Below are 22,690 nucleotides of genomic sequence, written 5' to 3'. Positions count from 1 at the left end.
CAGAAGCATATCTTTTCCCTGTTAGATCACAACGTCAATGTTGATTTAAATTGACAAATAATTTTTGTTTCCAATGTCGAAGACTTTGGATGATATTGAGTTAGAGACTTAGCTACTTTAACCCCACATCCCACTTCCCTAACTCTGTATCCGCATGTAAGAGTAAATATGAGAGAGGATGTTGTCATTGATTAGATACGGTGATCAATAATCGTGATAGAACGAAGCGGGTTCTCTTTCATCACAATAATAACTGTTCCCCTGCATTCATGAATAGTCTATCCATTGAAATCAATTCCATGGCGTATTTATTACAAGAGATATTAATTTACCAAATATAGATGATAATCTCGACTGGTGACGCCATTATTTCTAGAAATAGGTTGATGAAAGAAATTGTGGTAGGATAATAAACTATAAGTAGATTTAATTAACATTTTCGTGGGTGGGGTGGGTCGTCAGTGTATGCAGTACGTCTGAAGACATAGCTAAATATTCGTATCACTAATTTAGAGATTGCCATGGAAAATTCAAAACCTCTGATTTTGGTGTTTAATGACTCCTTTATTTATAGTTAGTCATCTATATCATTTTTAAAGGAAATCTGAGACATCAAACCATATCCTAGTGCAAGGGAAATAACTACAATCTACAGAATACCCTACCAAAATAACCCATTAGGGTTTTTAAAATATCATCAGATAGAGGAAAATAATATTGATGTGATGTGAAACATGTAATTTCACAAGATTTGCTCCAAAAATTGATCACCGGGGAGTGCAATGTGCCCAAAAGAATAGATCCGCCTAATTTCAGGATCACGTGACATATAAAGATCACATGCTTTCAAAATGGTGGCCACGAAGACGCCTGTTGTAAACAAACTCTCGCTTTGTATACTTTTATTTATAAATATAATAGCAACTAATGCAGCATATGAACCAACTTGGGAATCTCTAGACTCCCGTCCACTACCATCTTGGTATGACGAGGCAAAATTAGGAATCTTCATTCATTGGGGAGTTTTTGCTGTACCGAGTTTTCTGTCAGAGTGGTTTTGGTATGAGTGGCAAGGAGCAAACGACACGGATTGTATAAATTTTATGAAGGCTAACTACCCTCCAGGTTTTACCTATGCAGATTTCGCTAAACAATATACAACTGAATTTTATTCACCAAGCCAATGGGCCAGTATTTTTAATGCTTCAGGGGCAAGGTATACATACTAAATATATTTTAGTTATAATAATTATAATGATCTTTAATGTCTCTGAACACCATTTGTTGAGGAATTTCTTGTAAAGTACAATAGTGTGAAAGTTTAATCTTGAACCGGAAAATCATTCAAAATATGGTTAAATTCCTTTTGAAGTATTTACAAAAATATGAAGAATCATTCAGCTTCCTTAATAAAAAGAAAATGGATATGGTCAGAAGCCAGCACATGATATAATCTTATCTAAAATCTATTGATGACCTCTTTTTAATCCAACTGAAGTAGCATTGATTAATTTAAGATGTGAAAAATTTGATTTCAGAAAAATGTAAATGGCCTATATAGAGACTTTAATTATTTATGTATAAAATGGAAATATTTATTAAAATGTCCAATTCACATATGATCACTCTATGGAATATTCTGGGACATTAATAAATGTACTGTTGATATTGACATTTGATGTTTTTTCAGATATGTTGTCTTAACCAGTAAACATCATGAAGGTTTCACCAACTGGCCGTCCAAATATTCTTTTAATTGGAATTCCATGGATAATGGACCTCATAGAGATCTTGTTGGTAAGTACATGTAGGGCTGTTCACTATTAAATGGCTGTTGCTCTCTAATTTTTGAAAACCAGATGAAATTAGTGGCAAGTTGCTGTGAATACTGGTGTGGTGAGATATGATTACCCCCAGGATATGATTTACTTCTATTGAGTGAAAAAGGCAGAAGTGCTTAATTGACTAAAATCATTATGATATTAATGTATTTAAAAGTAGGCTGTAGTCAGGGCAAAATTTTCCTCGGTAGAAGACTGTATGGCCAATGCCCATCTTCACTGGTACAGAAAAATTAGACGTTAAACCCTGTTTCATTTCTTTACATAAGATTGCAGTATGATAATTAACCTTCTAACAGTGAAAAAATATGTCCTCCAGTTTTCCTTTCTTGAATTAAGAATTATCTCTCCTTCTAGCAGTAGTATTTCACAGAACATTTTCGTATGTTATAATTATATTTTGCCTTTGCCAATGGTTGGTCTTCTTCCAGCTGTATACCATGTTTATTCTATATTCTAAATAATTCTGTGTTTTAGGTGAATTAGCCACAGCAATTCAACAGAATACAGACCTTCATTTTGGTTTATATCACTCACTGTTCGAATGGTTTCATCCATTATATCTACAAGATAAGGCTAATAACTGGACGACTAATAACTTTGTTAAAGTAAGTCATGTGTGTCAATCCAATTCTTTACAGTAAAGAGTCATTGACAATTTCGGTTTTTTTATTTGATCATAAAAAAAATATATTTTTTTCTGTGATTTGCTATAATTTGACTATATAGTTAGTTGCATCAGGAGTTCATAATGGATTGAAGGTTTTTTAAGATTCATTACAAATCAAACACCTTAAAACCTATACAAGTGGAATTGTTAATATTCAGGGCAGTAGTGCTTTATTCTTTATTTATTTTTTATTCAACAGGATAAGACAATGCCTGAATTATATGAGATAGTCCAGAAATACAATCCTGAAGTTGTGTGGTCTGATGGAGATTGGGAAGCACCTGATTCTTACTGGGATTCCAAAAACTTTTTAACCTGGTTGTATAATGAAAGGTGAGATCATTTTAACCAACAATTCTGTTATATGTACATTGTATCTTGAAAATCAAACGGGTTACCAAATATAAACTTAAAAACATCGCATCAATCATAAGGTACTATTCAAACAAAAAATCCTCTACATCTGAATATGATAAAACCCAATTTTTAAACTCTGATGTCATATTCTAGCAAATATTTCACTACAGTAACAACATCAGGGATTATACGATGTCCTAGTTGAGAAAACTATATGTATAGAATTTATTTATATATTTTTAGTCCTGTGAAAGATACAGTGGTAACCAATGATAGATGGGGTAATGGTGATATGTGTCATCATGGAGGATATTTAACTTGCTCGGATAAATATAATCCTGGTATGTATTAATTTTCTTCTCAAGGTAAAATGTAATTATATAAACCTCTCATTTCAAGGGATCCTCACTACAAATTTGTTTTCTGTTGGTGGTCATTTCCCACAATCTTTGGTAGCTGAAGTCCTTGTCAAAACTATTGCTGCATTGACTCTAAGTTGTGACAGGCTTCATGCATAAGGCTATGTATGCTTACTCTTTTTAGAACCTTTCATGTGTATCTAATTGTACTCTCTGCTTTATTCCTGTTTTGTTTGTTCTTAATGTGTTTTGTGTTTTGTTGTGCAGTTCTCCTGATTATTTATTATCTTATCTCAGGTGTTCTACAGAAGAGAAAGTTTGAAAATGCTATGACCCTTGATGATGCTTCATGGGGTTATCGAAGAGATATGAAATTCACAGATGTTTTGACAATGGATGAATTGTTAAAAACATTTATAGAAACTGTTAGGTAAGGCTGAATTTACAATAATTTTTTTTTATCTTAATTCAACATTTTAATGTGCCCACATGTTAATGTGGTCAAATATTGTCTTCATCCCTATGCTCGCTGGTTGGTGTTTAGCGTCTATGGCAGAAACCTTTAATGCCAGCCTTTCACACTTAGTCGTACTCACATTACAGTTAAGTTCTTAACCAATTTTCATCAAATGTTTGGAGAGTTACAATGGACAAGCAATGATCCCTATCAGTTTTTAGTGTTTTTATTATTACCTGTAACTTATAAGTTTTGATGAATGCCATTATGACAGGGTATTGTTGTACATCGATTTTTATAAAATTTTGGGTAGTTTGAGCTTATAACAAAATGATTTCCAGAGTTATTGCCCATGACATATATGATTCTTGATAAAGGTACATTACTATTCTTGTGCGTGTTAGTGCACATGGTAACAGACTTGTGTTTACTCCTTGTTTAGGGAGGTGGATGACCGAATGGTTAGCATATGCATGTTGTATCATAAGGTCTGTCATTGAGTCAACTGGTGTGGTTTCGAAATTCCCTGGTTGTGCAGGACAAGAAGTAGGATCGCCTGTCCAACCTCTAGCCTTTTCTTTGGGTCCTTCAGTTTCCTCCCACTGCTAAAGACCCCTACGCGAAAGCGAATTATTTGTCTGCAAATGACCTAGTTTGTGTCCAGTGTACGTTTAACCCCATTTTTCTCTCACTCCTTGTCTTACAATTAGAGTGGTGCGTCATTCACAATGCCAACTGCGTTAATAATTGATTTGTGCATGGCTTATGATATCTTTCCATACACTTTGAATATATTTTCCAAACACATATTTTTATCTGTTTCAATATATTTTCCAATCTGTTGTTATATTTTGTTAGCTGTGGTGGAAATCTGTTGATGAATATCGGACCAACTAAGGAAGGAACTATTGCACCAATATTTCAAGAACGTTTGTTACAGATGGGTGATTGGTTAAAAGTAAATGGAGAAGCTATTTATAGCACTAAACCATGGACATATCAAAATGATACCATTACACCTGGTGTCTGGTCAGTAATTAATACACCATATTCAATATCCCATACCTGGATTAATGATAATTGCTTACCTGTCAGTTCTCCTATGAACTGTAAGAACACACTCACTTGTCAGTTTTTCCAAGAACTGTAACAATATCACCGACTGTAAGCTTTTCCAAGAAATATAATAATATCACCAACCTGTCAGTTTTTCTATGAACTAAATTAATATCACCCTCCTGACAGCTTTTCTATGAACTGTAATATCTCCCATCTATGAATATCACCCACCTGTCAGTTTTTCACTGAACTGTGATAAACACCCACCTATTAGCTTTTCTATGGGGGGATTGGGATGGCCTTGTGGTCTAGGGTGTTGCGCTTCAACCTCTAGCTGGCCGGTCACCTCTAGCTTTTCTATGGGGGGATTGGGATGGCCTTGTGGTCTAGGGTGTTGCGCTTCAACCTCTAGCTGGCCGGTCACCTCTGGCTTGCAGTTGTTGTTTCGATCCCTGGTGTGAGCATATGTGACTTGGAGATAGGGGTGTCTTCTCAACCTTGTGAGTTTACTCCGGGTACTCTGGTTTCCTTCCACAAGCAAGACCCCTTCACATACTCTAAGGTAATAAAAAATGAAAAATAAGAATTGTCTGCGATATCACATTCGGTGGAAGTGAACGTTAAACAGTAAGAACAACACAACAAATTTTTCTATGAATTCATAATATCGCCCTCCTGTTAGCTTTTCTATAAACTGTAGTAATATCACCCTCCTGTCATTTTTTTCTATGAACTGTAATAATATTGCCCACATGACAGTCTTTCTATGAACTGTAATAATATCAGTTACCATTTAGCTTTCCTATGAACTGTAATAATATCGCTCTTCTGTCAGCGTTTCTATTAACTGTAATACTTGTAAAATAAGCATCACTTGTGTTTTGAAAACAAATGTAAATGTTTTGCTTGATTCCAAAGTGAAAAATGTCCTCCCCTTGAAGCAATATTTTGAAATTTGTTATTGAATTAAATTTGGTATGGGTTCCTGTCTAACAAGTCTCCTCCTTTTAAATGCCACCCTGGTTCAAATTGAGAATGGTTGCCTACCTTGTTGAACGGTAAAAAAATATATTGTGTGAAACTTAAACTATTTTTGGCATCAGGTTTTGGATGTCTACTTTGTTATTGTTTAGTTTGCCATGACCATGTGCGGTGAGATGGAAACTGTTTATTAATCTGTCTAATATTCCATTTTAGGTACACAAGTGCAAAGGGACAGCAGTATGTCTACGCCACAGTACTGAATTGGCCATCAGGTGAAACCTTACAACTTGGAGCACCCAGCGTGTCAGAATATACAGTTGTTTCTCTATTAGGATATACAGGCAGTATAGAATGGAGAGCTGGAACCACACATGGTATTGAAATCATTCTACCGTCCCTAACTGTTAATACTCAGCCATCGAAATATGCCAAGGTGTTTAAATTCACTAATCTGGGTAATTAAATGAGAGACGAATACTTAATTTGTTACTGGTTGAGACCATCATAATCGTTGCATGACTGAAATTAAATAATATGAAATACACAGTGTAGTGTGTTGTGTGGTTATAAAGGTATTCAATAATTTTAGATTTTAAGTTTGGTATTTACAATCAGAAACAAATACAGTATATGTATCAGTCCACGATGAAACTGGGGTTAGATGCCAGAAATGTTAATATTTTGTTCATTTTTTTAGATTATAATTTATAGGTAAAAATTGTAAATCTTCATCTCCTATAAACTTCAGTTAATTATTATGTGATGTCTCTGGCCAAAAGTCTGATTTGTTTATATGTAAAAAGATTTGATGTTTTAAGTTAACATATCCATATTATTTTGCGATCTCTTGATGTCTTATTATTTGTTTAACATATCCATATTATTTTGCGATCTCTTGATTTCTTATTATTTGTTTATTTAGACCACTTGAAAATTAGACTTTATGCAAACCATTGATACTGACTGTATCACTAAACAATTATTTTCATAGTCTTGTAAAAATAGATGATTCTCCTTACATGGATTGCATTTAAATGGAGATATCTAAATTTTCTAACTAGAAGGACTATTTTTGGGGTCACTGAAATCGTGTTTCTGACCCAATCGTTTTTTCATAAATTAGAGAGCAGTACATATTGAACCAAGCTATCATATTATGATACATGTACCATAAATTGCTATACTATGTCAGAAAATGAGGTTAACTTTACGTTAGAGTTACGTCAGAAAATGAGGTAAATATAATATAAAAAAGACTTGTGGTTAAAAAGATGAGCAAAATGATGGTAAACTGACTGACCATTTTTACATAAATTTTATGTAAATTTAGCGTTAAGATGTTATGTGGGATAATGTTATGTGATAATCAGGGTTTTTACTGTGATTTGTAATATATATTTTTAAAAATATTGATTTTTATATCTTTATATATGTATAAATGGCTTATTTCCGTTTTTGTTTTGATGCAAGAGTGTTTCAGAAATTATGTGATACACAAATAATTTAACATCATAAGATAACAATGCTAATTTATAGGTGTTGATGTGGAGTGTTTTTATCTTTGAAATACCATACTTAATTTTGTTACATTTTTTTAAGATATTTGTTACCATACATGTAGTTATAACATCTTGAAAGTTTAACAATTTTATTTATGGTATATTTTAGGATATTTAAGTATTGTTTTATGTGCCTATCCATCGAACAACTCTAAAATTGTGCATGTCTTGGAATTTGCATCCTTTTAATTTCTTAAATGTTCAATATTATGGTACCTAATTATCCGAAGATTGAAATATTTATGCAAAGTACATAAATATTTTTTAGTATTTTTATTACATTTATTGTTGGTACCTGTAATTAATAGCCTACTTAAATACCATAAGTTACTGATTGGATTAAATTTGTCTGATGTTTTTAAATGTTTATTTGTACTTTTTCTATTTGTCACCTTTCTGTGTAAATAGTTAATAAAATATGCCTTTTTACCAGAACCATAGGTCATATATTTTAGGACTTCAGCATAATGTTAATTTTATACCCCACATTTTTATGTGGACATATTTTGTGGTCGCCCCAATCCGCTGGTATGTTCACAATATGTTAATGGACACTTTAGAGGTCACAACTTTTATCCGAATGTGAGAAACTTAAAATATAGGTTTATCTCCCAAAAATCTCAATCTTTGCAATAAATTGGCATATTGGCATGTATCTGACTGTAACTTAATGGATTATGGCCCCTGATTGTACAATAACCCAGTTTTTGGCTTGTGGAAACTCTACCGCTCACAACTTTCAGGGAGAGGGGTTTGATATAGGCTATGCCTGTTCCCCAATCCCTATTCAGATACAAATCTGAATAAAATATTGCTTATAAAAAAAACCAAACTTTAATCACAACTTGAAATGTATATATAACCCAAACATCTTGGTCCCTCTCGATGTTCGCGAACATCGGACCGCAACTTCCTGAATTTTTTGGCCCCAGATTGTATAAAAATCTAGACGTCACAATTTTGATCGGATTTAAAAATCTGTTCAAATATATCACCGTTACATCATAATGACCAATGAGTTCTAATTGCGTGAATATCGACCCGAAACTGCCCGACAAAATAGCCGCTCCCCGTATGCAAATAATGTAAAGGTATGTAATACCAAGGTTTTGGACCCTTTAGAGATCACAAGTTTTATCTAATTTTGATGAAACTTAAAATGTATGTGTATATCCCTTAGATGTCGGTTCCTTTCGATATTCACGCATGTCGGACCGTAACATCCTGGTCGCTCCTGTACGCATATAAAAAGTAAAAAAATATGTAATGCCAAGGTTGAGGTCATAATTTTTATCCGATTTAAAAAAAAAACAAATGTTTAAATTTATCATCCTTACACCATAATGACGGTTGAGTTCGAATTTCATGAAGATCTGACAGAAACTGCCTGACAAAAAGGCCGCTCCCCCTGCATAATTTAATAGGTTGTGGACACTCTAGAGGTCACAATTTATATCCGATTTCAATAAATTTAAAAACAAATGTATGTTTATATCCCAAAGATCAGGGTTCCTTTCGAACCTTGCCTGTATCGGATCGTAACTTCTTGGATTATATCCCCTGATTGTACGTAAAATCGCCCTTTATTTAGCGTGTTCTCTGTCCACTCTGTAAAGGTCACATTTTTTATCTGATTTTGATGCCAAGGTTGAGGTCATAATTTTTATCCGATTTAAAAAAAACCAAATGTTTAAATTTATCATCCTTACACCATAATGACGGTTGAGTTCGAATTTCATGAAGATCTGACAGAAACTGCCTGACAAAAAGGCCGCTCCCCCTACATAATTTAATAGGTTGTGTGGACACTCTAGAGGTCACAATTTATATCCGATTTCAATAAATTTAAAAACAAATGTATGTTTATATCCCAAAGATCAGGGTTCCTTTCGAACCTTGCCTGTATCGGATCGTAACTTCTTGGATTATATCCCCTGATTGTACGTAAAATCGCCCTTTATTTAGCGTGTTCTCTGTCCACTCTGTAAAGGTCACATTTTTTATCTGATTTTGATGAAACTTAAACCATGTTTATATCCCAAAGATCTTGTTTCCTTTCGATATTGACGCATAGGACCGACCGTAACATCCTGGATTATGGCCCCTGATTGTCTGAAATATTGTTTTTTTTAGCGTGTTCTCTGTCCATCTCTTGCAAAATGTGGGCGCATCTTGCATGACAACCGCTTGTGCTAGGGATCAATCTTTGTTCTGATTTGACTGGGACCAACAATGAATGTGTGTAGACGTTTTTTGTTTTTTTTGTTTTGGGGGGGGGGGGGGGAAATAAAACCTTGTACAGATTCTCAGTAATTGTAAAATACTTACTCGTAGATGGATTTTGAAAACGAATAGGAAGATAGGAAGAAACCCACCTACCGAGTCATATTTCTCATTTCGAAATATGTACATACACGTGGATGAAGTTGACGAGATGTCAATCCCAATTCCATTCGCTATGATAATAGCTACATGAATAAGAAAGACTATGGAATTTTGTAAATACTTTATTTTTATATTTACAGTGATTAATTGAATACTGGTACAAAAATATACAAAATAACACACAAAAGGGGCATGACATCATTGGTTTCGTACGTACTAAAATAAAAATGTCAAGTTGATTTGTTCATGTGTTTTAAAATTTGGTGCTCTTAAGATTAATAATTATAACCTAGTTTGTTTTCAGTGGTCGACATCTTTACATAACAGGTATAATGAAACTATATTGCTAAACGATTAGTCATTAGCAAAAATCAGCCTTCTTGAATACAGGGTTCAAAGTTTCGCACGCTATACGATTACCAATAATACTATGTTGAGATTGAATATCAATCTATACAAATAATAGAATACAACTCTATGTACATGGATCTATTTTATCGTTGTATTATAATGTTTTAACAGGTTGCAATTCTTTCGACCAATGGAATATAATCCGAATAGAATTATCAAGCTAAGTATATACGTTGCAAGAATACTCTTCGGAAAAATCGCTTGTTTTTCAAGTATGTGTTTTTGTTTTTACTCTATTCAGTTACTAAATGTCATTAAAAGTTTTTACGTAATCACATACATGCAAAACTGAAAATATGGTTCCATTATTAAATTTAAATAAACGCTGGATTTTTGTTTGGTAACGTTGATAATTAATGAGAGAAAATTTGAGATCGAACTAGTGACTTTGCAATGATGACGGATCTTGTGATTTACAGAAAACGCAGAAGACGAATCGGTCCCTGATACATGGGCGTGTTTGCCCTTTAAACAACTTCATTATTAATAAGTAAGCATAAGGATATAAACATTATTATCACCCAATAATATATTCTACAGTAGATATAAATTGTGTGATAAATTTCATAATCTATTGCGATATCTCCATGTGAATTTGATTAGTCAGTTAAAACGAGCTACGTTTTTGTATTTTCAAAGAGCAGTTCATTTTGTATTAAAAGTATCTTCTTTTTTTTTTTTTTATTAAAATGAATTATTTTTATTTAATTGACCTTGATGGAAACACTGGTTCAATATAAAGGACTTTGCAATGGTTGAATTGCCGTCAAAAAAATGATGTATCAGTACGCCGTAATGTAATCAGGTTCAGTAAAAGTGAAGTCTATAGCAAAGAATTATTTTTATTTAATTGTGCATGTAAGAAAGGATTGGGTGATAAATAAAATCTCATACTCGTCTTTTTTATATCAAAAAAGACTCATAGGAGATTCTCTATTTATACACATTTTGGAGTTGTTTCCATTTATTTGTTTTAATTTTTTTAAATGAATATTTTACGTTTCTTTCGTTAGTATTTACTTCGCGAATAATTGTAATCCGCGAGTGGCACGGAGGACGACATGTGCTCTGGTGTATTTTACTTTGGTCCGTGAATATAAAAAATCCAGTACGCCAGGTTGAATATTAAGAATGACATAGGGAAGACGAATCTTGATCTTTTATCGACGTTTCTACCTGGATTCACACCAGGTTCCGTATTCACTCCAGAATTCCCAGGTTGTCCATTTTCTTTTAATACCACACCATTTAAACTTGATTCAGATTTACTCTAAAAAAGGACATTTACTGATTAAAAATAAATAAACAAATCAATGAGTGAAAGAAAAAGAAAATGAGAATCCTCATTCCAATACAATTTTATAAAATAAGAATTAAGTGGATAATGAATATAGAGTAATGCGATTTGTAATCCGTGTGGCGGAGACAAAGGTACAGCTAATATTTTTCTTGGATTCATATAATATATACAGGTGTAAAGTATCGTTCCTATGGCAACATAGTCACACATTTCCAACGTTTTTTGGTTTTGTCTGATCTCGTGTAAACGCTTTGTCTTCAGGGGCTAATAGAACTGAAATCATTTGTTTATATCTAGCCACTCTATACTACTGTCAGTAACAATAACCGATCTCCTATAACTGTGTCACACTCGGATCAAAAATTATATTTGGAATCGGTTTATCCTTTGCTATATCGGTGAATGGTAACATTGATGAATATTTTCTAGTGTTGATCTCAATAGCCGCCCAGCCCTCACCGCATACACTGCCCACTTTCCTCAAACTGCACCCCCTCCCAACCCAGGGTTAGTGCTAAGGGTTAGCCAAGACATCTTTAAATCAAGGGTGCATGGTGAAATATACTTATTCATCATGTATAGTTTATTATTACGATATAGTTTCAGATCACTTATTGAACCCTTATACCTGTATATTATCAAACAAGACACCATGTAAATCATTATGTTGTGTCTAGTATATGAATTGTTTATTCCTAATTGAGAAAGATCGAAGCTCCATATTTAAATACAACATGAAGTCAATCCCAACATTAGTCACAGTCCATAATCCTAGACAACAGCCCTGTCTCAAACGGTTTATTGGGCTCCCCATCTTCAATAGAAGACCTGCCACCGAGTTCACAAAGCATTCTCAGACTTAAGTTAAGATTTTACTCTAAATTTTGTGTCTTATTTTAACTAAACTATAGCCCTTTATAAAACTATTTTTGTTTTATTGTACCAAATACACCAATAAGGAATTATGTGCAAAGTTTTGTGTTTCTGGATCAAAGATATTTCTCATAAACAGTGATTGAAAAATGAGTAAATTCTTAAATTAAGTCTGAGAATACTTTGTGAACTCGTGCCCTGATCTCGTTTACCTGTGATAATCTATGTGCAGAGTTCAAGGTTCGTTCAATGTCAAGGTTTCCGGGGAGGTCGCCATGTTTGATTTGAGTGTGTTTGTGTAACGACATCTGATTGGACAACGCTATTGTTCACGTGCCTGCGGTAAAGGGAGATAACGTACCTATAAGTTCGAGAATTTCAGAATAATGTTGCAACGGCTAGATGTTGTAAAATCGCGGTCGTTGCTTCAGGAACAGGTAAGCTCCCCTAACTGAACAATCAGTCGTTGTGGCATATACGCCACACTATTTTATGAATATGTCGAAGGATTTATTACACGGTTACATGTGCAAAGAGAAGTAAATGAACGCTTCTGTGGTCGTGGGATGAGGGTGGTGAAGGGTATCCCGTTAAGATGGCTGGTGGATATGTGAGGTGCCACCGCCGTTCGTGGGACTTAGCGCCCTTTTTCACCGCGAGTGATATCGCAGGTTGGGTTGTCGAGGTGGGGAATATAGATAGAGGATATAGGTGGGCTAACACTAACCAGGGCACAACAAAACAGCAACAACGACAACAACAACATATTTGTTGTATTCTTTACATTTAGATTTAAAAAGAATCGAGATTTTCTTACCCTCTCATTAGATTTTCTGTGTTTTCTGCTTAAAACTGTAACCACAGCATATTCCATATAGGCGCCAAAAACAAAAACTAGGCAGACGGCCATCCATACGTCAATACTCTTTATATATGGTACCCTTGGTAACTGAGAACGTGCACCTGAACTTTGTGTTGTTATGGTAAGAACTGTCAACAAACCAACTGATATTCTGGCGGGAACTGCCTCGTGATCAATCCAAAATGAAGCCCATGATAAGATAACTATCAATATACTGGGTATGTATGTCTGAGTTATATAAAATCCTATTTCTCTTTTTAATGCCACTTCAGCCTTCAGACAGGTAAATGATCCTGAAAAACGGAAATGACATAAAATCTTAGGTTAGAGCCTACCATGTGTATAACTTCAAGATTTGAGTTAAAGCGTTGCGGTATAGTAAAATTTTATTTTTCGAAATGAATCAAACCTTAAATTAACATAGCTCTTTCTGGATTCGGATCGCAAAATTCTGGGTAATGTGATTCAACACGCAGACCATCACAATATACCCACAGTGGCAAGAAGCGAGCCATTGAGTTTTGTTTTGTTTTTTGTTTTAAATCAATTTGCAAATAAAATGGCTTTCATTACTAAAACGTGATAAACAGCGAAATATACTCTTCAAAAAAGTAGCGGGTATTGAAATGCAAATACCTATGCAGGTTGTGATATGATAAATAGTCATGGACACTTGACATGCTTTGAGAGTATGTTCACAGATGAAGAACTTATCCCCCAACAGAACCACTGAGCTGCACTTGCGACACGCAATAGCGCCGATACCGAAATCAGAGAAATACTAGTCACAGCCAGTCGATCACCAACAGCGTTGACAGGTTTCCTGTCCCTCTCAAGATGAAAGCCAACCAGAGGCGAGGAGTCAGCAGGAAATGCGGTCACCAGGGCAATAGGAAAATATGTCATTGGCTAGGGCATTTCCATTAGCATTTGAGGATAAGCTTTTCGAAATACGAGGGCACATTTTCAGAAGGGAGGGCACTTTTCAAAAGGGTGGGGGGGGGGCACATAGCCTATACCCTGATTGGAAATCTCGTCGTTTTCGAGCGTTACTAAACACTTCCGGTTTTTGTTTTGTTTTTGGATTTATGAGGCCCCGCTAACCCACGCCTCTGATATGATTCGTTGTCTATCTATCAAGTACCACTGACCTTTTTAATAAAAGATTTCTTGTTTTTGCTTTATTATTTCAAATGGTACAACTGATAGGTATATATTACTAGTATTTCTATGAATAGAAGGTATTGATTATACAAAGTTATTATACTTTTACCAAATAATGTCGTTATTATTTTACTTAAAAGGTTTATTTATCCTAGGGTTATACAAGGTATGGTTGGGATTATTACAAGTTATTCAAGTACAGTAAAGGAAAACAAGTTAGCGTGAAGGAATGGTAAAAGGGAATTCCAGGTAAGTGTTTGTAATTACTACAAGAAAAAATAGTATAAATATTTGATAGTACATATAGGTACGGAATCAATAGGCTAAAGAGGTTAGTTGAAGTGCCTGTGGTAATATCGTGTTACATTGCAATCTACCATAAAATACGAATCAAGATGTTTGAACCATAGAAAGGCTCGTGTAAATCTCACGCCATGTTATGCCCAGGTTTTTTACTAGTTGAATTATTTTATTGATGTAGATTGTCACGCAATGCTTAACCTTCGGACATTTTTGATGACCGTAAAAATACAATGAAAGCGTGTTATCCTAATATAATTGAAGTCAATGATTATTGATTTATAATCTTGATTGAAAACGGAAGTTAATTTTAGAATTTGCTACCAGAACTGTTTTTTTTCTAATAATCTAACTGACATTCAAATACTGACGTTGGCATCCTACTGCAGGAGCGTCGGAACGCAGTCCATATTTTGGGGTGGGTGGGGGTTGCGCTGATGGTAATCAGTGGATGACCTATATTTTGGGTCCCTTCGGATTCAGCAAAGATGACTTGGTATCCACTGAAGGTGAGTCCAGGGCAGATCACAACAGATCGTTCAAAAGTTAACCATGGCATCTCAGATTTTGATTAAAGTTGAGTATTAGACATTTCAAAGCCACTGGTGTGACAAAAAAAGATTTTGCGTGCCTTATAGCTATCGAGATATGGCTGTTGAAATTTAAGAAATGTTGTATAGACATGCTGCATCATAAATAATTAAACATAGAAAAGACCCCAGCCACTACAGAAAGTACAGTAGCTAGTCACCCCTAAATTTCTCTATGCAGTAAAAGTACCGCCACTACAGCAGACTTAAATTTGTAAAGCAATGTGGAATAAAGTCTCCAGGATTAGTTTCACAATAGATCCACTCCTGATGGTGATGATGATAAATTAATTGTAGCATATTTTACTGTACCATCAGAAGAATAAATTCTTAAGTCATTGTAATGATGGTGATAATGATTACCTATAGCATATCTAGTTGTACAATCAGAACAAGTAATTCCCGACAAGCTAAACTCTGGTGAAAAAGATCCATCTTCTACATTCAGCTTGGTTCGGCTTAAGGACCAAATGAAGTATACTTGTTCTGCTGCATAGGCGTCTGAAAATGATGATGGTGACGAAGATGATAATGAGAATGAAGATGTAGGATATAAGAGATGTTGTTTATACCTGTAGCATAGACAGCTGTACAATCAGTTGATGATACTCCAGTTATAGTAAAATCAGGTATAAAAGCATTATCTAATAGATTCAAAGAACCTCGTGTTAACGACCAAATAAAATACACTTGTTCCGTAATATAACTATCTGAAAAGATAATAGAACATTCCGTTTTCAAACAGGAATCCCGCTTCCTTCGTATGAAAGAGGTGCAATAATTTAACATTAGATAGACAAATATAACGAACATATAAACCACGCAAGGATAGCATTCTGACAACACACACACATGTCGATTGACGAAATAATACAATTCTCCAGATGTGGCTTAAGAAAAAATCCGAGACGTGGGTTTATACATGTTGGCTTACATTGGTACATTAAAATATTGCGGCGTTCTATTATTGACTGTTGGGGTAATCTAAATGTGACTTTTTCATGCATGCGTTCATCATCAAACACGTTACCCTCCCCATTTCTTTATTCGCCCAGTCGGTTCAGAAAAGTAGGCCGTTAAGCCCAATTTCATTTCATTTCAGTTGCTTTACAACTGCGATTACTCTTTTGAATTATGTTATACTTACAACTTTCCATCTGTATTTCACATTTCTGATAATCCAAAGGAAATTTATGTAATTCCATAAAGCATTGTAATGTTACAGACAACCTTTAAAATAAAATAATACAAATAACCTTTAAAAAAAAACATTGTAACGTTAGAGACAACCTTTAAAATAAAGCAGTACAATCAAATAAGCATTCATTTCGTCATGGAGAATATTTAAGAAATGATTTGGTGTTTAACGTCCTAGTTTGTCTGTGCCAACCGGGATACCGAGAACTGGGCAGTCTACGAGGTCCCGTTTGAACGGACGGTGGGTTTAAAGTAAAGTATACACTGTTGTTCCGGTGATACCAAAAAGTTGACCCGTTAATGTAGTAAAGAAACGCATTTGGAATTCGAAGACGTATAGGAGAAATCCCGCTGTCCATGCAAATTCACCCCTTCTGTTCACATGGCACACGTTACTGTGTATATTTTGAGGAGACATATTACCGTGTTGATATTCTTTTATAATTCCCACTAATCGAGGACCCACTTCAACTTCCATAGCAACTCCCACATTTGACATTCTTGTCGGAGATATTTCATTTCAATTTCTTGAATTTTAGTTTAGTGCTATGTGATTGCTATTTCCGACTGGGTTATGATATTTCTTTAAATAGAGGGAGATCAGGTTCATGGATGAAGTGTAAGGCCAACAAAAATTCACATACTCGAATTGAATATGTTTCTAGCAATCTCTTAAAGGTGCGTTATCTCTCCCTCCCAAAAACATAAAAGTAATTACCATTACACTAATCTATTTATATCAATTCCGTGTTCTGGCCAGTGTTCCTATACTCCTTGAAAACCGCTAAGCAATTTGCGTAAATTGAATGTTAAAATATATTTCATCAATGTATTGGAGGATTTGTCTCAAATTCTGCGTCTTATAGCTAGTCTAATTCAATATCCCTAATGGAGCTATATATTGTATAGTCAAATGATCTGAAATCGAAAAACTATTTTATCACCAAATGGCGATGACCTTAAAATTGGGATTTGCGTTGTTGGTGAGATTTGTAATAATTATCATATTTATACATCATAACAGTTCAATAGATGACATTTTAGTTCTGTTATGTATCTACATTTATCATTTATTATTCATTATATAGATAATTTGAATGAAATTGATGATAGAAAATGATTACCAATGGTATATGGACATTTCCTTTTCATGATTGTGTATATCAATTAGCATAGCACCATCTAATTATTTGCTGTCTTTGTACCTGACTTTTGCAGGTGTTTATCATATAGCTATATTTTGTATCCTGTATATTTCAATTAAATTGGTAGTGATATCCTCCAATATCCGAGGTCTAAATCTGCCTATTGCCTAAAAATGGATAATGGAGACTTTGTTTATTATTATAACCGTGCTGGTTATAGTTCTATTTAAATCTAGAATATTTCAGACAATACTTTAATTTCAATAAAAGGAAAGTCATCAAACGGAATTCTGTATACATGTAAACTCTAATAAGGACAGTAATTATTCTATTCCTTCAAAACATTGTGTGTGTTTGCTATTGAAAGGTGACTATAGCCAAGGGTGAAATGTTACGTAATTCTAATGACGTGGTAATTTATTATAATCCCTTATTGTTTATAAAACTGTTATAGATAGAAAGTAACTGACCATATGGCCTGTCTCGTGAACATGCCAATCGTATGATTAATTTATTAATTGTTTTATTTACCATTGTTTTATTTCTTATATTGTACATTATTACATCAATGCTTATTTATGTCAATACTTGATCTAGCCAAGTGATTAGAAGTAATTCAATATAAATATGTGATTGTACTTGATACTTCAGTCAATTAGGTCTATCCGCGGTCCTGTAAGTGTATGTAGATAATTATTATTATAAGTTTCCAGTATTAAAGATTTGAAGAACCATTCCAGACTCTTGTAATATCTGACGGACCTCACGGTCACATTATCCAACGCTGTCAAGTTATTAGCCATAACTTCACTCAGAATGAGGTAATTTGACTGAAATTGTCAACGTATATGTATTCGTTTATCGTTATCTATTTTTAAACTATTATAGAGAGAAATGTCAGCTATTTATCTAACTCTTACATAATGCATCTTTAATAATCATAGTACCTTAGGGAGACGCACCTGTCTGTGTTCTGCAACAATTTTTTTATTGGAAAAAGTCTACCAACGCCAGTCTTTTATTCTTTTATGTGTATTTATATAGATTTTATTGCGTTCCTAAATTTTTGATTTAAATGACATTCTTCCGAGCTATATTCATAATATGTTATTTACATTTTGTATATTGAATTTTGTTCAGGGTAATATGGAAGAAATGTATCCTATTGAAGGTTATGGTAGTATAATGACTTGTTTTATATCTAGTGTACTATCTATTTTCAATTATTACTATTCCCCAGAGCCCTATACTCTCTATTCTGTATAAGAGCACAGAAACTTTTTTCATCATATAAATGTCAAGACAGTATGACAGACGTCCATTACTCTGGTGTACTATTGTCGTACTATACATATCTTAAAATGTTTTTCACCGAATAATGTTCACAAGATATCGATGGATTGGTGTTCAACCACAGAGGTTAAGCGTGCTAACTAGAACTAATATTGTGAGGTAACTGGCCTAGGTTCAGAGTTTGATTTAAACACTTCTGTCTTACATATATGTAATACTCCCGTAAAAAGTCAAAACCTAGTAACTCACTTTTTTTTTTTTATTATCAAAATTGAGTTAGGATCAAATTTGTAGTTACTAGGGTATGTGCTTCCTGTTGTTGTACTAGATATTCCTATCTTTTGATTTTGTAAGCAGTTACACCAATGACACAACCTAGCAACTTCCTTCATTTGCCTAGTATGCCACAGAAAAACCTAGTAACTGATCAACAATCAAATCAATGGATGATAAGCTGGGGTTTAATATTCATTTATTAAGTTTTCCTTTGTTTTCTCAAAATAAGAAAAACGTGAGTTACTAGGTATTGCCTTTTGACGGGAGAATATATAACCGGTATATTATGTCCTAATGATGATTCTTATTATTTTACCGAAGATAACATACATTATGGTAGCTCTGATTACGGAGGAGGCGGTAAACTGTCTAAATAAAAAAAAATATCCAAAAAATCCCACGGTATCGCCACAGTTCTCTCTCTCTCTCTCTCTCTCATATAAATAGTGGGGGCTGGATTTCAAAGTATATTAAGTTGAATGGAACAAACCTAATATATAGTAATAATATAATTAACACAATACCTTTGACTGTACAATATAGAGCCATCTGGATGAAGTCGTATTAAGATATTAGGTGTTGTCATCAAGTGACGTTTCTCTGATTTGGCACCAGGGAAAAAGAGATCTGGAATCCACAAGTCATCGAGATGCTTGTAACCAACCGATATGGTATGATTAAAAATATTCTGAGCCAGTCTTTGATCTTTCCATTGTTGTCGTAAATAAAAACTAGCACTGATCTCCTGTAATTAAACATATTAAATTAGATTGGGTTTAAGATAGAACGAGAAGCAGTTAGCGAGAGGTCATGACAGCTGGCTTTTAGGCAGTTACAATTTGCAATTTTACGCAACAACCAACCTTGCAGATTAACACGAGAAATTAAAATTTATAAGAGTGTTCGTTAAGGTATTCATATGGGTCATGAATGCCAAAGTTGGGCACAACAGTACTGGACCATATCCCATTATAGCTATACAAACGCGGAGCTATTGTCTTAATTACGATTGGAACTAGTGATTGGTCGAACACTCGTCCCCTAGAATACGATCCACGAGGTGACACAGATTCTCAAAACGGGTCAACATAGAACTATAAAACAACTTATCGACGGAGCAGATACACTAGGTAGAGCTGAGCCAAGGTGTCTAAATTGCATGCAAAAACAACAACAGTTTGCAGGAACACTGAAGATTTGATGTCGCAAATTTAAGAACCGAAGAGAACAGATAAGAGATTACTATGAAAATTTCGTACAAATTTCAGTCCCTTTCAGATCTCAATGACGACTCCATTGCAGAAAAGAGGCGACCCGTTGTTAGCCCCAAGTTTACTTTTATCTGGTAGGAGAAATTTGGATGCAGAAAAAGAGAATTCAAGTGTTGGCTATCCCAATCGACATAATCGAACATATGGGGTCCAGGCGGGGCGGGGTTTAACGTCAATTAAACACATTAGTCATTTCGGGAGTAATTGTCAAGAGATAAGCGCTACACAAATACGTTTACCTATTTGGACATTGACTACAAACTGCAGATATACTACAGACAATTCAAGGGTGTTGGGCTGAAAAAGTTCCTCCGGTACGAAGGACCCGGCAATGGACAGTGATCTTATGATTTTATGCAAATTGGGTTCACTAGAAACCAGTTTAATCAAATTTGAATGGTATGAATATTAAAATTTATCGGCTGTTTAAGATCATAGTTGATATCTAAAGGGATATTAATTACATACTGTAACATTTCAATATCAACTTCCACTTTGATGTTATTAGAAACTTTTTAGTTTATACTTTATACGACAGAGAATTGTAACCCTAACTTTTCACCCGTAATTGTTTACTTACCATATCCATGTCATTTACAGGTCCAACAGAATTCATAACAAGATCCACTTCTATCCGCGTCGCATTTCCTGCAAAAATAACAGAACTATCTCTTATCAACTGTTTCAATATTTTGTAGTAAACCTTTGTATTGTTTGTTTTAAAATAATTTTGCTGATGGTGAGCATAATTGTAATGGAGGTGGGGTGGGGGTCTTTTGTACCACGTCAATTTGGCATCATGATCGTCGCTGAATTAATTTCTAGCCAAACAGAAAAATGAAATGAAATGAAATATGGTTTAACGTCCTACTGTACTGCTCAAATTGGGCATGCGCTATACAGTGTGCTATGAGGAAAATTTTGCTCGACAGGACCTCCTTATCGAGCCAACACCTTACTCACTGAGCCACCGTTTATTTTTTCTTTGAACTGGATTGTTTTTGTTGCTCAAGTTTATAAATCGAATGTCGTAAATTCAGTTAACTAACTCTCTAAAATAAACGCCCCTCTAACCTGGGTATTGGACCATAGCACTTTTTTGATTATTTGTTCTAAAGTAACGAAAAGAACTCAATATGATCTCCTTGAAATCCATGTTTTAAAAAATAAATCGACAATTTCATTCAACAAGTTTTCATACCATCGTAATGGTCTAGCACTTCAAATATGAATTGATCAAAAGTAATTTCCACATTAAAATGTGATCTCCTTGAGATACTTCTTAAAAATTTATGTAAAATAAATCGATAATTTCGCCCTTTAAGTTTTGACAACAATCATAATGGACTAACCCTCACCGAATATTGATTAAAGACCTTCTAACACAAGTAATACAACATATTTATATTTATATAAACCTTTGAAGGTTTGGGGTCTTTAGCAGTGGGGGAAACCGGAAGGCCGGTAGAAAACCCACGAATCTGGACAGGCGACCCAACTCCTTGTTACGTACAACCGGGGAATCGAAACGACGGTAGTTGACTGAATGACAGATCTTTTGATACAGTGCCCCCCCCCCCAACACACACAAACACGCGCACATTAGAATAGGAGTTCTTCGGGTGCCACGTTTGTGTTTGACCTTAAAGGGTATATTTGTTTTTTACATATTATGAGTTTGAGCTTACTAATCACTTTCAGCATATACATGTAATCTAGTAAATATCCAACATTTGGTATTAAAATAAGATTTAAGGTTGCACTAGATGTCGTAATTAAACCTCGCAGGGAACAAAAAATGTCAAATATAGAGCTCATCAAAATTAATCCTACTATAGGCCTAGGTCAAAGTTATTTTTAATCTTTACCCCCTTTCCCCTTTTGCATGGCGATCTTTGTTGAATTGGTGGTGTATAATCGAAGAAAAGGGTTTGAATATACATTTTCTGTCAGGCTTTGGTGAATATTCGCGATTTTGATTCGGATGGATAAGAGAATTAAGAGGTTGTTAGGTTGAAATGTAGGGCGTACAGTTGCATGTTTACTTATATGCTACTTCCAGTTTGTGTATCTCAAGTTTTCCATGGTAAACCTCATGTCCGTTTTTGTACAAGAGGTGGCTAAATCTGTGGTATAAAACGTTTAACCCCACGATAATTTTGGGAAAAGTTAGATCCGGTAAAAGAGACGACAAATAACATTAAAGGTAATGGGGAAATTAATGGTTATTCGAGTCCATTTATACGTTACATGATTAATGTTACTTTTATTAGTTATAATATTTATATATAAATCTATACTATTTATAAAATTTATACTGTTTGTATAATTCATACT

The 22,690-nt window shown here is 34.3% G+C and overlaps 2 protein-coding genes across 2 annotated transcripts; one reads left to right on the top strand and one right to left on the bottom strand.

The window, feature by feature from the left end:
* Positions 1–823: 823 nt before the first annotated feature.
* Positions 824–8,113, top strand: LOC130013629 (alpha-L-fucosidase-like). Its single transcript, XM_056102454.1, has 8 exons — positions 824–1,216; positions 1,691–1,797; positions 2,319–2,449; positions 2,711–2,844; positions 3,112–3,209; positions 3,525–3,657; positions 4,543–4,713; positions 5,941–8,113. The coding sequence occupies exons 1-8, from the start codon at positions 852–854 to the stop codon at positions 6,188–6,190; spliced, it is 1,389 nt and encodes a 462-aa protein (XP_055958429.1). The 5' UTR covers positions 824–851; the 3' UTR covers positions 6,191–8,113.
* Positions 8,114–10,814: 2,701 nt separating this feature from the next.
* Positions 10,815–16,328, bottom strand: LOC126828059 (glycine receptor subunit alpha-2). The gene is made up of 4 exons (XM_050557640.2): positions 16,319–16,328; positions 15,744–15,881; positions 13,073–13,410; positions 10,815–11,352 (listed from the first exon to the last, which is right to left on the bottom strand). The coding sequence occupies exons 1-4, from the start codon at positions 16,326–16,328 to the stop codon at positions 11,161–11,163; spliced, it is 678 nt and encodes a 225-aa protein (XP_050413597.1). The 3' UTR covers positions 10,815–11,160.
* Between the last annotated feature and the right edge of the window lie 6,362 nt (positions 16,329–22,690).

This window comes from Patella vulgata, chromosome 7, assembly GCF_932274485.2.
Source record: "Patella vulgata chromosome 7, xgPatVulg1.2, whole genome shotgun sequence".
Classification (NCBI taxonomy): Eukaryota; Metazoa; Mollusca; class Gastropoda; family Patellidae; genus Patella; species Patella vulgata.
This window is presented reverse-complemented; position numbering and strand designations above follow the sequence as displayed.

Coding starts and splice junctions, on each gene's coding strand:
- LOC130013629 (XM_056102454.1), top strand. CDS start 852: ATGGTGGCCACGAAGACGCCTGTTGTAAACAAACTCTCGCTTTGTATA. Junction 2,450..2,710: donor CGACTAATAACTTTGTTAAA/GTAAGTCATGTG, acceptor TTTATTCAACAG/GATAAGACAATGCCTGAATT. Junction 3,658..4,542: donor ACATTTATAGAAACTGTTAG/GTAAGGCTGAAT, acceptor ATATTTTGTTAG/CTGTGGTGGAAATCTGTTGA.
- LOC126828059 (XM_050557640.2), bottom strand. Junction 13,411..15,743: donor TACAGCTGTCTATGCTACAG/GTATAAACAACA, acceptor TCCGTTTTTCAG/GATCATTTACCTGTCTGAAG. Junction 11,353..13,072: donor ACAGAAAATCTAATGAGAGG/GTAAGAAAATCT, acceptor GTCCTTTTTTAG/AGTAAATCTGAATCAAGTTT.